At 35.2% G+C, this 16,739-nt stretch overlaps 2 protein-coding genes across 3 annotated transcripts in view; both read left to right on the top strand.

The window, feature by feature from the left end:
- Positions 1-1,045, top strand: part of TPC1 (two-pore channel 1) — a 29,334-nt gene extending 28,289 nt beyond the window's left edge. The window contains exons 22-23 of the mRNA XM_088884011.1: positions 488-522; positions 614-1,045. Of these exons, the coding sequence (XP_088740137.1) occupies positions 488-522; positions 614-701 (123 nt within the window). The 3' untranslated portion in view covers positions 702-1,045. The remainder of the gene's footprint in view (positions 1-487; positions 523-613) is intronic.
- Positions 1,046-11,921: 10,876 nt separating this feature from the next.
- On the top strand, positions 11,922-15,864 carry LOC105168115 (uncharacterized). 2 transcript variants are annotated; one of them, XM_088884304.1, is made up of 4 exons: positions 11,922-12,274; positions 13,303-14,385; positions 14,479-15,432; positions 15,503-15,864. In XM_088884304.1, exons 2-4 carry the CDS (start codon positions 13,312-13,314, stop codon positions 15,530-15,532), a joined length of 2,058 nt encoding a protein of 685 aa, XP_088740430.1. In that variant the 5' UTR covers positions 11,922-12,274; positions 13,303-13,311; the 3' UTR covers positions 15,533-15,864. The 2 variants fall into 2 exon arrangements, with proteins under 2 accessions (XP_088740430.1, XP_011086364.2); XM_011088062.3 differs by having other exon boundaries at positions 11,923-12,274; positions 13,306-14,385.
- The last annotated feature ends 875 nt before the right edge of the window (positions 15,865-16,739 follow it).

The following is a 16,739-nucleotide window of genomic DNA, read 5'->3' as shown; positions in this document are numbered from 1 at the left end:
AATTGGAAGATAACCCCTAGAAAATCCCATATTCGCTTGTGGAGCTGAGCTTCAGCTACATCAATTGTAGCGGCTCGCAATCTTCGTAGTTGGGAAAATCATCCATCGCTATTTTTGAAACCGTAAGTGAGACTACACTAGCCATACTGAAGAGCAGTAGGTCGTCAACCAAACTGAGCATCACCAGAGGTTCCTCACTATCTTTTAGGAGGTTTCCTCATCACCACACTTCACTGGGGTCCTTTCAAGTTCAACATCCACCTTGCAGACCCCCCAACATTTGGTCGAGCGAAAAATTAACATGTTGACTTGGTTTCTTGAGTATCCAATTGCTATTGCATGGTTGACTATATACTAATTTTGACTTGATTTGACGTAATTCTTTATGATAGTACTTTTCGGTTCCACATTATTGATGTTTTTTGTTATCATGCCAATTGACAAACAAATTCTATTCATTCACAAACTTTCACACTATGCAATTCAGGAAGAAAAAGGAAAGGAACGAAGACGCAACATTGGGTATGTCTGCAGGCATCATGGTTCTAGAAATATATTTGGATTTTGCACTTCAATCTGAATCATCCTTTTTCCTGTCATTGATGTTGTGCAGCACAAAGTCAAGGAACCAGAGGGTTGATATACTTCTCCACCACATGTTGAGCGCCGAGCTAAATAAAACAGAGTGTTCCACTGCCTAAACTGGGTTCATAGGTGAACTTTGTCGATAATTCTTCACACTGTTCCGATGGGCATGTTTGTAAAGGTTTACTGGTAGCACTTATTCAGCCTTTGCACAATCTTGCATCCCTTTGTTTTTCTCTGTCTCAGCTTATTCTTATGAAGATAGACTCCAGCCTTGTCACAGTATTGTTAGCATTGGATAACTAGTCCAGTTGTTACGAAGTAACTGAAGCCTTATAAACCATTTTCACTTCACTCGCTCAGTTGATGTAGAATGTGAAGTCTCTGTGTGAAAACTTGATCGTTTTTCCTCGTCTTTCTTTCTGGATATAGAGGTGGAACCCAGGTACATTTGAGCATATTTCTTCCTCTTCTTAATACTTCTTTTTTGTGGAGTCGTATGTTTTGCTTTTCGTTTTTTTAGGATAATTACGTCACCCTCCCCAGAGATTTAGTGCAATTATATGTATACTTTCTATAATCTGGAAATTACATTTAGTACCTCTAACATTTCCACCATTAGTCAAATTTAATTTGATAATATTAGCAAAAAAATTGAATGAAATTTTATATTTACTCCCGATCAATTTATTATTGATTTATTGCAAGTTAAATAAATTTTAACCAAATTATCCTTATGCATCTTCACACGTAATGCATGTGAAGAGGTATATTCGGCATCTTATAAAGATAGTGTGATTAGACTAGTTTTGTTTGACCTATAATAATTCAGTAATAACTCAATCAGGGTACATATGAATTTTTATTCAATTTTTTTGCCAATATCAATATATTTCATGAATTTTGACTTACAAAGAGATTTATTTATGAAATGGAAACAAATATCACTGTTCATTGTCAAATCATATATCTTTTATATATTTTTTATAAATAAATATGTATATATATAAATATTTATGTTTAATATTGTATTTTTTGGAGACAGAAATCATTGTTTATTGTCAAATTATGTCTGTTTTATATATTATATATATAGAAAGTTGAAAAATAAAAAAAAATATACATATAAAGTGTAAAAATACAAAAATAAATATTAAATGTATTTTATCTTGTATCGAAAAATACAAAAACGTAAATCCAAACAATGCCAAAAGATATTGCATAGAGACTGAAAATGAATACGTGGAGGAGACAACCTAGCAACAACCCTAGGCTTCTGGATCATGAAACCCAGTGGGAATGGGACCAACTCTGCTGTCTCACACCAAAAATCAAGAAGGAAAGGTTGAAAGGAATCCCTTGTTTGCCACTTGCACCAAAAAGGTGTTCGTTTCGGTAAACTAAATCCAATTGAATTCAAAATTTAATTATTTAAAATTTTGATCTGCTAAAATGGCATATTAAATACTTGAAATATTCAAATCAATTCGGTACAAACTGAACCTATTCGGTTTGATTTAATTTTGTATCGAATTAACAAAAAATATAATGTAATTTTGTTAATTAATAACTATAATAAATTAAGTATATAATAATCATAAAATTATTTGTTTTTGCTATAAGTATAGATATTAAGATATTTGATATTTATTTGTAATATTTTTTATTACATTTATATATAATATAATATATATATATATATATATATATTATTTAAAGCTTGGTCTTTTGTTTGATTTGGTTAATCGGCACAAAAGATCAAAACTCAACTGAATATTAAAATTAGAAAAGAAAAAATATTGATTGAATTTTTTATTTAATAGTTAATAAAAATTGAACTTTCAGTTCCATCGGTTTTTGATGGATTTACCAAATTGCACACCACTACTGTGCCACATAAGATAGGTCTGGGAAATTCTATCCGGACCTGATTCAGCCGTACTTGAATAAAATATATGGAAGTACAATATATTTGTTGTATGATTGGTGTACAATTAAGACAAAGTGATTAATCACATAATAAGTATATTATACTTGTACTGTGATTGATTTGATTTGATCAAACCTAATTTAGATTAGAATTTTCGTATTTTGCTGAACAATTTGATGAGAACTGAAGGGCTAATTTTCGGCCCACAACAAATTTTTTGTGGGTCAATATCTTTCAATTCCACAGGATATTGCGTTTGGGTTTCATTTGAGCAACGTTATGATAATGGGCCCAATTCAAATTTAATTAATATTTCTGCCACTGATTAAATTTAAAATTATATTTTCGAGTATAAATTCGTGAACAAAGAAAAGGTATTTGTGGAGAAATTAATTTTATATCCAGTTAAATAATGATAAATGTAAAATAATATATTAAATGTCAAATATTTTTTTTATTTATAGTTTAAGATGTATTAATTTTTCTTAAATATAAATAGTTAATTTAATAGATATTTTAATATATATTTGGATAAATTACAACGAGTTTTTTTGAGATCTGACACAGTTATAAATTCCCACTCGTTGTTTGAAAAATTACTAATATCCCTATGATTTTAACAACCTTCCAACAACTAGTCAATCCGTTAGTCTCCATTTAAGTTTTCGTATATTTTTGTGCCGAATTGACTAAAATACCCTTGTAGAATATGGATTCTAATCTTATTTATTTTGAACTTGAATTTTTATGGATTAAGTGTATTATTACTTTTGTAATTTTTTGAAATTTTTTATCCACCTCATTCGATTTTTTTTTATATTTTTTTATCTTTTTAGAAAAAAAGTTACACAGTTGATCATCATATTAGGCTTCTCCGAAGATTACATAAATTCAATAAACATCAGGAGGATATTAGCAAACTTTCAAACAACAAGGTAGTATTTATGATTATTCCAAACTCCAGGAAATTTATTGTAATTTACCCTATATATTTTATCATCAAAACAATGGCTGACAAATATTAAAATTGAAGTGTTTCGACCAGTTAAATATGCAATCGAGCATTCAAGCCGATCAAACAAAGCCACATGGAATAATTACAAATACATTCCAATCAAATCAAGGTAAACAATTTAATATTTATTTTTATAAAAATATAAATATTAAAAAAATATCAAATTAGTCAATTATGTCATGCCAAATACTTAATTATTTATCTGTTATTATAAAAAAATAATATCAAATATTTTTAAGTAGGTCATAACTCTTTGTTTGACACGATATCTTTATTTGTTATAATTTTTTCACACATAATTGGCACTATCTTTTACATTATGAAAGGAGAAAAATGTAAGTAATTTCTTGTGATATTATAAATGAGAAAATTATTCCTTTATAAAAAAACTAATAATTCATTTCTCTATATTTTTTAAATGCGGCAATTTATTCCTCTTCGTTTTTTTAAAAATAAAGCAATTTGTGTTCTTGTCTGGAGATTAAATTGCTTTATTTTAAAATATATAAAAAAATAAATAATTATTTTTTTTATAAAAAATAATTTACTCATTTATAATATCATACGTGTAAATTGCATTGAACATGGTAATAGGGTTGCTTGAGTTTCGGGGCGCAATTAATAGAGACACCGCTCTGATGGTCCTGCAAACTAAATGATGTCTTCAATGGTCTCAAAAAAGTCGACTTTTTATGATTTTCTTGAGAACCCACCACCATTTTACCCTATCCATACCCATACACTAATCACATGAATCATTTGCACTTGTCTCTTTTCATGTATTGATTTTTGGCAAATTTTGTCACCTAAGTTATTTGAGTGATAGAATAAAAAAAAAATCATATTAATTATATTATGTTTATTTAGATTTTTTGGGTTGAATAATTTAATTCATTTAAATAGAATCGAGCTTTTGATTTAAATACGGATCTTCATAATGCAAAGCAAGCATTTTACTTGGGTATATTTGGCTTAAATTATCGAAAATCGACATCTATCACTCTGAGTTAACTATTCAATTAATTATTAAAAATTAGATGTACTAACATTTTTATTCTTAAACATTTTTTAACTCTCCTCTGGCCGTTGTGACATGTGGTACTTACTCGTATATGACACAGAGTTTAAAAATATTAATTAATATATGATTGTAGATGGAGCAAGCATTGAATATGAGTACAAGTGTAGATTAAACATGGTAGTATATTCGTGGTCAAAAAATAAGGTAGCCCGTTTGAAGTAAATAAGTATATGGGTATAAATTTTCAAGGGTATAACTAGTATGTACTCGTAAGTGTGGCACATTCTATTTATGTGCATGATTTTTAGAAATAAATTAAAATAAAATATTTACATAAATTGTATTATTAATTTTTGTAGAGTAAAAAAGTAGTTATAAATATATATTTAAGATAATAAGCTAATAAATATTTTGTTTTATAGAAAAATATAGTGACAAACAAAGATAATAAATAATGTTGGAGAAATAAAAGAAATGCATGAGAAAAAAAAACTACCAAAATGTAATTTTGAAAAATCATGATAAATGGAGGACTTAAAAATATTAATTAATTTAAGATTTTAAAAATAAATAATAGGCCAAAATTAAGTGGGATATCAAAATAGTATAAAATTTAGTGTTGCAGTGTCATAAAGTGGCAATTGCTAGTGAGGAGTGCCATAAAGGCTTTCAGTTGTTTATTGCAAAAAGAGGAGAGTAGTGGTAGGTTGCAAGGAGTCTCCCACCTGAGTCTGCCACCTTCTCTTTTTCAACGACACCTCGTATTCTGTCATGCCACAGTTGAGGCATATTGGAGGTCTTGGAGACTTCTCTCTAAGAAGGAAATAAACTTGGCCAAATCTTCCATGGTCTTCAGCAGAAATACAGTAACAACTCTTAAAGATGCCATTAGGGGTGCTTTACAGATTGGGATGATCTTTACCTGGGCCTCCCATCAGTGATTAGGAAGTCATGTCGGTCTAATTTTTGGTGGCAGAGTGGCTAATCAAAGAAGATGTATTGGATAAAGTTGGCAGAAAATGAGTAGGCAGAAGGGATTTGGAGACCTCCAAGCTTTCAACCTTGCAATGCTCTCCAAATAGTTGTGGAGGATAATCTCCAACTTAGACAGCTTGCTTGTGACTCAGATATTTCCTTAATGGACAGGTTCTGAATGCTACAACTTGTCGTAAACATCATGCATCTGATCATACATCATGAAAGGGGTTTATTGGTTCTGGTTGAACAATCAGAGTTTTGGAGGATTCTTGGAGAAAAACCTTTTGGTGTCCGTAGATCATTTGTGTCCCTCATTTTTTTCTTCTTTTAACTATCTCACCAAATTTGTTTACTTTCATCTATTTTCTCTATCCAAGTATTTTTAAATTTTGATAACTTTCATCTTTTTTTTTTGCTTTTTAATATTATTTAATTAAAATGAATTTTTTTAGATTTTATTAATTGTATATAAAAGGGAATTGATCCAAGGGCAATGATGGTTTTTCATCTCCCAAAGCTTTAAACTAATAAAAGACAAGTACGAAAAAACCCAAAGATATATGAGAACGTAGAACAGTAGTGGGCATAAAGTCTGATCAAAGTGGGTAAAGAGCCACTTTCCATAAAAGCTCCTAACCAAATGATGAAAGTGAAGGATTGTAATATCATAAAAGCAACCATTCAAGTCTTTGAAGTGGACAATGAAAGGGAAATTACGAAGACATATCATCACCATAATAATTATGAATTTCATCGTTAAAGGTTGTGCCTTGATGATTGTATTTGTCGGTTTGAATTTTTATCAAAAAAACAATATGGGACTAATTCTCTTCAAATTCTTGTCAAAATATTTCATGAGTTTGGCCTGTTTGTTTTGCGTTTCAATTTTCAGTTTTTGAAACACTAAATATATTTATTTATATATATTTTTATTAAAATTATATTGATTTAATACCATAATGTAATATGAAACATAATCTCATTAACTAATTCAAACTTATTTTTATTTCAAATGAAAATCTTTACAAAATTTAAAATACATATTGATGTGCATGTCTGAGGAGGCCCAATCCAAGAAGACAAGAAAGCTCGGGGCAGCCCTGCCCTTATCACCTGATACACCTGCTCCAGTAGACCAAGGAGCCAAGCAGCCCAAGGAGGACGGAGACCCAGGACACCCTTAGACTCGACCCATGATCATGACCTAACAAAGACGACCGGCCCAAAAGGCCCCTAAAATGACAACTCCTTCTCCCAACGTGGCGTACAACTGACCCGTCAATCAACTGCCACCTCAAACCACATCATCTCTAGAAAGACAATCTAAGCAACGAAGGTATCCCTAGAGTCGAGGACTCCCTGGCTGGCGGTTATGGCTCCCTGCCGTCCACGACTCCCTGTAAGTGAGGGGTCTCCACCGATAGAAGGATAATCTCATTGTGCACATCCAGCTATGGATGAGGATAATTAGCCACTTATCCAACCACCCTAACCCATCTTTCCGAAAATATAGAAAAAGAGATAGACTCCCAACAGGCGAGGACACTCTCCTATATATATAGGTTTGGTCCTCTAGGCGAGGTACGACTCTTTTAACTCTTTAAGAAGTCTTTAAGCATTCGTCAAGCACTCTTTCATGAATTTGCACACTTTTTCGATTCAATCATCATATCTCAATTCCTTATTACATTTATTTACTTTCTTGTTTTATTTTAGTTCGAGTCTAATACAAACTTAGATGTCGAGTGCTAACATATTTTTTGCATGTCCCTTTTCTCTAGTTCCATAAACACTTCGGCCCAAGCCTTGAATGACAGTCCAAATTTTTTGGACTCGTGCTATTTTCACACGCCATCAATTGGCGTTGTCTGTAGAAAGCATAGAGTTGAAGATGTGAGTAGCAATGGGAACACTTAGCAATGCACCAAACAAGCAGAAAACCGTGGAGATAGCTGGTGGTGCCCAAGCCCTAGAGGTCGTATCAGGGACGTCCCTGGCGCCAGTTAGTGGAGCGCCAGTCGTAGGACTGCTCAGACCATCTGACTCGCTGCTTGAGCCTCCACATCGCAGTACCTCCTCCGACACCTCTTCAGGAGAATTGACCCTAGCACTCCTGTTGACCATCCAACAAATGATTGCGGCGGCAATCCAGATGTGGATGTCCCAAAGGAGGAAGGTGAAAGGGTGCTCCCTGCCCCTGCACCCCTAGTTGCAGGAGGTTAAGAACCACCCTCGTAGGCCTAGCAAGAGGTCCAGCCTCAGTGGCTCACGCACCTGCAATGCTAGTAGAAGGGCTTTCAAGACATCCAGTATCAGATAGTAGGGGCTTCCTCAAAAGAGCAGCAAGGCGTCCCTTTCACAGAAGTGGTAATGGCGGATGAGCTCCCCATGAACTGTCGTACTCCGGCTATTGCCGAGTATGATGATACCACAGACCCACAAGAGGATCTCTTATTCTTTGAGATTGCAACTCTCTTACATCGATACATTAACGAGATCGAATGTCGTGTCTTCGTCATCACCTTTGCCAAGACGACCTAATAATGGTTTAATCAGTTGCTCGTAAGTTCGATATGAAGTTTCTAGGATTTCTGATCCCTTTTTCTACACCCATTCTCTAGTAATAGAAATCGTTGAAAGACTGAGCTTAGTCTCTTCACCGTACAACAGAAGGAGGGTGAGCCTTTGAAGGAGTACCTATAGAGGTTCAACACGGCTGCACTGGATGTGCCCTCAGCCACCCAGAAGGTTAAAACCAGTGCCTTTTCCCAAGGACTCTTGGACGGGGACTTCTTCAAGTCCCTGACTAAGAAGTCCATATTCAAGTTCGGCGCCCTCCTAGCAAGAGTTGCAAAATATATCAACATGGAGGATGCTCAAGCCTCTAAGAGGTAGAGTTGTGGGGAGAAAAAGGAAGGAAATGAAGGAGGAGGCCCCTGTCAAAAAGCCCCAAACTGATATTTAAAACAAAAAAACACCTTTCCCAGAAAGTGAATGTTGTGTATACCCCTTTTAACGATCCTCATCACTCAAGGTCTCATGGCAGTAGAAAGAAAGGGCTTATTGGCGTGCCCCAAATTGGCTAGAGATGGCCCCCATCGGCCCAATTCTGATAAATTTTGTCATTTTCATAACGACTATGGCCACACCACTGAGGAATGTCGACACTTGAAGAATAAAATAGAGCGACTCATTTAGAATATGTATTTACAGGATTATGTATGACGGGAAAAAGGCTCGGGGGACGGTGCCACATCAAAAGCAAGAAGCTGACAAGACTAAGACAGCAAAGGACTCCAGCCCAAAGCCCCTCTCTAAGGAGGTGCCCAAGTCCATGCCTGGAGGAAGGGCTGAAACTAGCGACCCCCCGCGCAAGGGGGTAATACAGATGATTGTTGGATGACCCATTGGATGTGATTCATACCATGCTAGAAAGGCACCCCCACGTATGAAAGTCTCCAACTCTAAAAAGGAGTTGACGGCATCCTCCTCCTTAGAGTGGGGGGGATTGAATGATGTGCATACCTGAGGAGGCCCAATCTAAGAAGATACGAAGGCGTGGGGCAGTCCGACCCTTAACACCTAATATACCTACTCCAGTAGCCCAAGGAGCCAAACAACTTATGAACGAGGATGGAGGCCTAGGACACTCTTAGACTTGACCTATGATCATGACCCAATAAGGATGACCGTCCCAAAAGGTCCTAACTTGACAATTCCCTCCCCCCATATGGCATATAGCTAGCCCGCTAGTCAACCGCCACCTCAGACGACATCAGTCCAAGAAGGATGGAGGCCTAGGACACCCTTAGACTCAATTCGTGATCATAACCTAATAAGGACGACTGGCCCAAAAGGCCCTTAAACTTGACAACTCCCTCTGCCCACTTGACGTACAATTGGCTCGCTAATCAAACCGCCACTTCAGACCAGGTCAGCCCTAAAAAGACAGTCTAAGCAAGGAAGGTCTCCCTATAGTCTAGGACTCCCTATTGGCTAAGGCTCCCTTGTGTCCAAGACTCCCTGCAAGCGAGATGTCTCCTTGGATGGAAGGATACTCTCATTGTACACATCCAACTGTACATGAGGATAATTTGCCACTCATCCAACCACCCTAACCCTTCTCCCCAAAAATCTATGAAGAGGGATAGACCCCCAGCAGGCAGGGGCAATCCCCTATATATACAGATTTAGTCATCTAGGCGAGGGATGACTCTTTTAACTCTCTAAGCACTTTTTAAGTGTTCGTCGAGCACTTTCTCACGAATTTGCACACTTTTTCCGATTCAATCATCATATCTTAGTTCCTTATTACATTCATTTACTTTCTTGTTTAGTTCACTTTGAATCCAATACTAACTTGGGCGTTAGAGTGTTAAGGTGTTTTTATGTAGGTCCCTTTTCTCTAGGTCCATATACGCTTCGCCCTAGGCTTTGAATGACAATGCAGATCCGTTGGACCCGAGCCTTTTTTGCATGCCATTACATTTTTCTGTTGAACACTGAAAACTGAAAATTGTTAATCTTTTCTATAATATAAAATTATATATTAAACTTATGCATTTGATGTATGTACTGGTAAAGTATGTATATATTTTTTACATCTTTTGTATAAATATATTTCATGATAGTATTTAAAAAATTAAAAGGACCAAGTTCTAGTTAGACCCAAGCCCAGAACACTCAAAATTGGCACGCGCCTCGAGATCCAATTAAAGCTTCGATATTTGCCTAGTGGGGAGAGTTCAAGTCTAACCTAAACACATTGTCATCCCTAATCAAAAGGTAGTTTATGCATACCATGATACTAATTCAACCATCTATAATTATATTTTCTTCTCTTGAAATTTGATATAATTACACATAGACCTTCGGTGGTTTAAAAAATTATATTTAGTACACCTAAAGTTTGCATCTGTCTAACAAATAGTCTCTCCATTAGTCAAAATTCACTGAATTTGTTGATATTAACAAAAAAATTGAATGAAAATTGATATTTATCGTTGATTGACTTATCACTGACGTATTGCAAGTTACATTATTTTTTTCTGACTAAACTACCCTTTAACGTGATGATATTCCTCTTCACATATATTAATGTTAGTGTGAAGATGTACAAAGATAATTTCGTCATAAAAAAAATTATTTGACCTGCAAATAAATTAGTAGTAAGTCAATTGGGGGTAAACATGGACTTTTAGAAGTTTTGTTTTTTTTTAGTAATATTAATAAACTCGGTGAATTTTACTAATTGAGAAATTTATTTATTAGATAGAAGCAAACCTCAATAGTACTAGATATAATTTTCAAACCATAGGGGGTCTACGTGAAATTATACCAAATTTTAAAGGAGGGAGTGTAATTGTCTCATAGAAAAAGAAAAGGCATGTCATGCTCAGAAACAACAGTTAATGACACCATCAATCAATTTTTTTTTAGGTAAAAAATGTCCTTCGATTGATAAGATAATTAACTTGTTCAGCTTTTAAATTTTATATTAACTAATAAATTAATTTTTTTTCTTTCTTTCTTTTTTGTTGTAATGTACTGATTTATATATTTCAATCTTATTTATATATTTTAAAATATAAAAGATTACTTATATGCACACAAGAGCAACGTGTCACAACGATTACTCTTCAATAATAATAACTAGTAATTTGTGGCACACTTTATGTACTTACAAATTTTATAATACTATATAGAAAAATAATTACCATTTAATAAAGTATATACAAAATAAATAATAAATTAATATTAAACTTATAAGAAAATAATATAAAAAAAATATCCATAAAAATAAGTAATTATCAAAAGTTAGAGGGATAGTGAAAAATTATATGAATAAATAAAATAAAATACTAAAAAAACATAAAAAAATGAAGGACCCAAAAAATATTTCCCTCCCTTAATATAATAATAATAATGTTATGAATTTCAATTGGATGTCTAACAATTTTATAAAGAAACTACTCATTCAAGCCTTGGAGTGGAGAAAAGAAAGAGACCGACAAAGGCAGTCCAGCTTGGATAAAGGAAGCATACAATAATAGCATGGTCGTACCTATTCAACATTATTCAGGAATGATATGAACTCCCCAAATACTATTCTTGAATTCACAACATTTATGCAACTTGCTCTACCCTTCTTATTTAAATCTTCTCTCAATTTCCAAGATTTCATACTTGAATGGAATGATCGATGGTGCATGTGTTGTGACTATGACTTTTGGGCCCTCCACCCCAACTCATAATTAAATGTCTTCACATGATCCAAGAACAGGTGACCAAAAGGGCAAAGTCCACGTAATATTATATTACAGAACACCCTAATAATGAACAACGTAACGTATTGATTCTCGTAAGTTGATAACAAGAATTTTAAATTTCGTACACTCACAAGATACGCATATATGTTGCTCTTTTTACCAGGACTAATGTGTGTTTACTTTCTTCTCCATTTGCACCAGCTAAGCTTCTTCTCTGTCTCTATAGTTTTGATTTATAAAAAAAGAAAAAGACGGAGAGGGAGAGAGAATCATTGCGAATAAAAATCAAGAAATTGGTTTCTTATCTCTCTCTCTCTACTCAGTTCTCCCTTGTTGAAGTTCTTTCCTTTGCTGTTTCACAGCTTTCACCGAAACCATAAATGGGTCTTGAGTACTGATCTCTGTATGATCAAAGCAAGTGCTCAGCCAAGAAAACCCAGTCGAGTTTGAAGAGTCTTCGTTCTTTTCCAAAGAAGGTAAAATCTTTCTGTCAAGATTTTTGTGGGTTTTGTCTTGTCTTTACTGGTGATTGATGGGTTATGATCTTTGCGGTGGTGGTTGTCTATTTCCAGAACTGTAAATCAAGAATTGTGACTGGGAGGGTTTTGGTATTCATTTTGTTGATATTTGCTATGTATATGTTGATGGGGTTTCGTTTCTTTTTCTTTTGCATTCATGTGAGATTTGTAATCTTGGTGTTGTAAAATTCGACTTTGGTTATCATCTGAGTGCAAGATGTAGAAAGTGAAAGGTTGTGTATCTTTTTCTAGTGACTTTTAGCTTGAATCGAGCAGAAAATTTAGAGTCTTTGTACTTTTTTGTTTGAATTTTGTATATGCAAAGACTAATTCAGAGGTGTAGAAAAGATTATGAATTCGGTAAAGATGAATTCTTCAGTCAGACTCAAAAGTCAGAGGGGTATATATATGTGTGTGTGTGTGCTGTATGGAGGGCCTAGACTCAATATCTGATTTTCCATTGTAAGAAAAATGTTGCTATGCATGTCAGAACTGGAAGGTTTTCTTGACATACTATTCTGAAATCAATGTTCAAGCTTTGTTTGGTTTCATTTTTAAAATGTCTTTCTTTATCTGTGATGATAGGGAGAGAAAGTAAGTGTTTTCAGTATTTTGTATTAACATACGATGAATAAAGATAAGGTAGGACATAGTGAACTGTGTGTCTTACAAAAGCGCAGGCAAACATAGATGATGTTTTTGCCTGTCTTTCAGACAATCAAAGAATGAAACAAAACAGAGCGTAAGATTTTAGTGCCCTTTTGAATTCATAACTGTAAGATCGTTGTGAGCTTTGAGCATTGTGAGTAATTCCTCTTTCGACTGGTGCCTAGGTGCAGGACTGCAGTTGTATACAGATACAGTGTTCTATAGATATGAATTAAACAGGGAAATTAGAGGATTTTTTGGGTGTCATTGCAGTCCAATATATAGTCTTCGTATTATGTACAGTGGATCAGATGACAAACTGATATTTACACACATAGCAGGAGTTGATGCTGCCGAAGAATCTGATGGAGGACAAAAAACTGAATTTCAATCAACCTCTGTTATCGGTGAGAAGATATGCACCAGCATTGACCTCACAAAAGAGTGATCAAAGGAAAGCTGAAAACTCTCGTCCTCTAATACCTCGGCTTCCTGCCTACAGATCGGAACTGAAATCCGGTCCCATCAGGAATCCTGGGGCCGTGCCGTTTGTATGGGAACAGACCCCTGGACAGCCTAAGGAAGAGATAAAAGCACAAACTCAAAACTGTGACAGACCTCCAATTGCCCCAAAGCTTCCTCCTGGGAGATATCCAGAGGCCAACCAGCAAGAATGTCCTAAAGTTCCTCCAAGTATTACAAGAAGTAAAAACCATGCTGTTAATGCACCTTGTGCTAGTGACACTAAGAAACAGGCTATTAATGTCCCTCGGGATTCTCATAGCACTCCATCTCATGAGGAAAATGATAAAAATTTTGAGAGCAGCAAAGAGACAGTAGAGGAGAAAGAGAGTTCTGATTCTGGGGATAGTGATGGAGCATATGTAGATGCACTTGATACACTCTCAAGGACTGAATCATTTTTCTTGAATTGTAGTACTAGCGGCCTAAGTGGATTGGACGATTTAGATGCAAAGCCAACTGGAAGCTTTTCAACGGATCTACAAACTCGGGATTTCATGATGAATAGGTTTTTGCCAGCGGCAAAGGCAATGGCTTCTGAGACACCCCAATATGCACCCAAAAGGCAACATGTACTTCAAGAACAACCACAAAAGGTTAAGAAAATAGGAACTCAGTACAAGCCATCACTTCGGTATGGGCCTAGTTTCGCAAAGCGTTATTCCCATTACCATGATAATGGAGAAGAAGAAGAAGAGGAGAGCGATGATGAGTATGATCAACATGAAAGTCTGCCTGCAGTTTGCGGTTTACTACCCCGGTTTTGCTTGAAGAGTTCACTCTGCCTTTTAAATCCTGTCCCTGCAATGAGCGTCAGGACCCGAGTACCAACATCTTCTGCTAACAAAGTACAACCTAGATCTTCATCAGCTGGTTCTTACAGCGAGACTGAGAATGAGGTAACAACGTTTGTATTCTTACTCTGCCCCTTCCAAGCTCATGCCAAGGTATTTATTACTAAGTTATCCCTTTTTATTTTTTATCTTGAGCAGTGCAGATCAGGTAGAACTGAGCCAAAATCAATCGACAAAATCCATAAAGCCAAACTTGATGATGAAAAGACTGAATTGACAAATGAGAGTGGTCGATTAGAAAGCGATAGCACATCAACATATCGTGATTCGCCTCTGTCTTTTCTTGAAGATAAAGAAGTCCATGGCATTCCTGAAGAAAAAATGCATGCTGGGCTTAATGGTTTCGAATTGCAAGAAAAAGGCATCAGAACCTTTAAGGAAATATTGGCTGATCAAGGCAGTCCAAAGGAGTCAAATGCAGGAGCTCTTATTATTGAGAAAACTCTCTATGTGGATACGGTACAGAGGGTGGAATCCCCAAGTTTGAGGTCCTTTTCTCCCAATACACAAGACACTGTAGGATTTCCTACTTCAAGAGAAGAATATCATGAGATCATTAATAACAGCGCGGATCAAATGCACACAATAGATTCACCTCTTGAAGATTCCAAGAAGTTGGACACCGCAGATGGAGAAGACAAATTGCTATCAAATGCTCAGAATCTCGGTGATTTCAGTATTTCGTCTCAATTTGCTGATTCAAATAAAACATGCAAGACAGAGATGCCCATGGCTTTTGGAGAAAATGGAGACTTTAGCATAGATTCAACTACTACAGAAAATATAGAAGTCACTGAACATAGAGAGACAGAGAGTTTAGAAAACCAGCTACCTGCAGCAATAACTCTGGGAAACTCCTATCAGAATTACTCTGAATTTCCTGTTCCCCCACCTTTACCGAAATCTCCATCTGATTCTTGGCTTTTCCGTACCTTGCCTTCCGTTCCCCCAAAGAATTCGTTTCTACGTTCATATCTTGGTGCAACAATAAATCCTGAGAACAAGGGTTCTAAGGCACCTACAAGTGATACCAAGTGGGAAACTATAGTTAAAACTACAAAGATGCAGGGTCGTCATCTGCATTATTCTGAGGTAAGTTTGTTTATTGCTTTGTCAAAATTATGTTCTTTTTGGGAGGCTGATCTTGAACCTATTTTATCAGGGGTTGTTGGCAACTATACCAGAAACTTAACAATGCCTTCAGAGGACTTGTCTGGCTCATGCAGGGCCCTTTTTCAGCAAGTCCATTAGCTTGATGGATTCAAAGGTGATAACAGAATGAGTATATACTTTTGCTCTCTGAAATTCTCCAGGTGTCTGGTCTGCTTTCCTACACGGCAATGGGTTCGTAACTGTACTTTTGATCCCCATTACCTATCGTGTAATTACGGTCCCAATAAAAATAATTCTTGTACAGGGATGGTCGTTCATGTTACAGTTTTTGCAGTCCACTCATACTTGCATATCTGTGTATAAAGAAACATCAGACCAAATGCAATATAAGGATGGTTAAGGCCTTGTGTATTTGTTGTCTTTAGTCTTTAGTTTTCTGCCTGCAGTTATTACGACATAGACACTTTTGAAAAGGTCACTTGGGATTATTTTTGCCCTGATGGATATGAAATAAGGAATTTTTAAATCAATAACAACATATTATTCCGTCTTGTTTGGATAATTCCATGCTATGGAGGATTTGATAGCATTTCAAATTCTTGAACTTCTATATTGAACTTATTTTGTGACATTGTATTGGATTTGTAATTCATTTGTTGTAGGATTACTTTAAATCATGGGTAAAGTACAATGTCCTCCGCTCAGGTTTGGCATAATTACAATTACCTCCTCATTATTGGAAATTACAAAAACCTTTCTTGAATTTAACGTTCATCTAACATAATTATGTTAGCCTCCGTTAGGTTTGCATCTAATTTTTGTAATAAATTGATCAAAATGTTCTTTTGCATTATTAATTATAATTTTATATATTTTTTAGAATTTTCTAAAATTTTTTTATAGGCTAATATCCCTATAGATTATTTATTTTATCCACCCTCAATTTTTTTGCACATTTTCAAATGTTTTTTTTTTAGTTTTAGCATGGGTAAAATAATAATATCCACATCATCGTTTTGGGGCTACATAATTATTATCCATTTGAGGGCAACATTTATAATTTTTCAAACAACAAAATTACGGGGTAGGCTAATAATAAGAATCTAAGGGTCGTCGTTTTGTCGACTATGCTATACTCGGTGATGATGTTGTTATCACCGATCCCCGAGTGGCCGAGTGTCATCTTGCTTATTTGGTGAATTGAGTTTAGAAGCTTGGTTGTCTGGAAGTTGAATCAGAAGCATCTAGGATAGGACTACTTTTGCTGCTCTCATGACCGAGAAGAT

Source organism: Sesamum indicum, linkage group LG8 (genome assembly GCF_026168435.1).
Source record: "Sesamum indicum cultivar Baizhima isolate 11 linkage group LG8, ASM2616843v1, whole genome shotgun sequence".
NCBI classification, from domain to species: domain Eukaryota; kingdom Viridiplantae; phylum Streptophyta; class Magnoliopsida; order Lamiales; family Pedaliaceae; genus Sesamum; species Sesamum indicum.
Note: the sequence above shows the minus strand (reverse complement) of the source record. Positions and strands in the feature narration are given on the sequence as shown.

Bases quoted from the DNA above. Each gene is read 5' to 3' on its own strand.
- LOC105168115 (XM_088884304.1), top strand. From the start codon at position 13,312: ATGCTGCCGAAGAATCTGATGGAGGACAAAAAACTGAATTTCAATCAA. The intron at 14,386-14,478 runs GTAACAACGTTT...TATCTTGAGCAG, and splicing joins ACAGCGAGACTGAGAATGAG to TGCAGATCAGGTAGAACTGA. The intron at 15,433-15,502 runs GTAAGTTTGTTT...CTATTTTATCAG, and splicing joins GTCATCTGCATTATTCTGAG to GGGTTGTTGGCAACTATACC.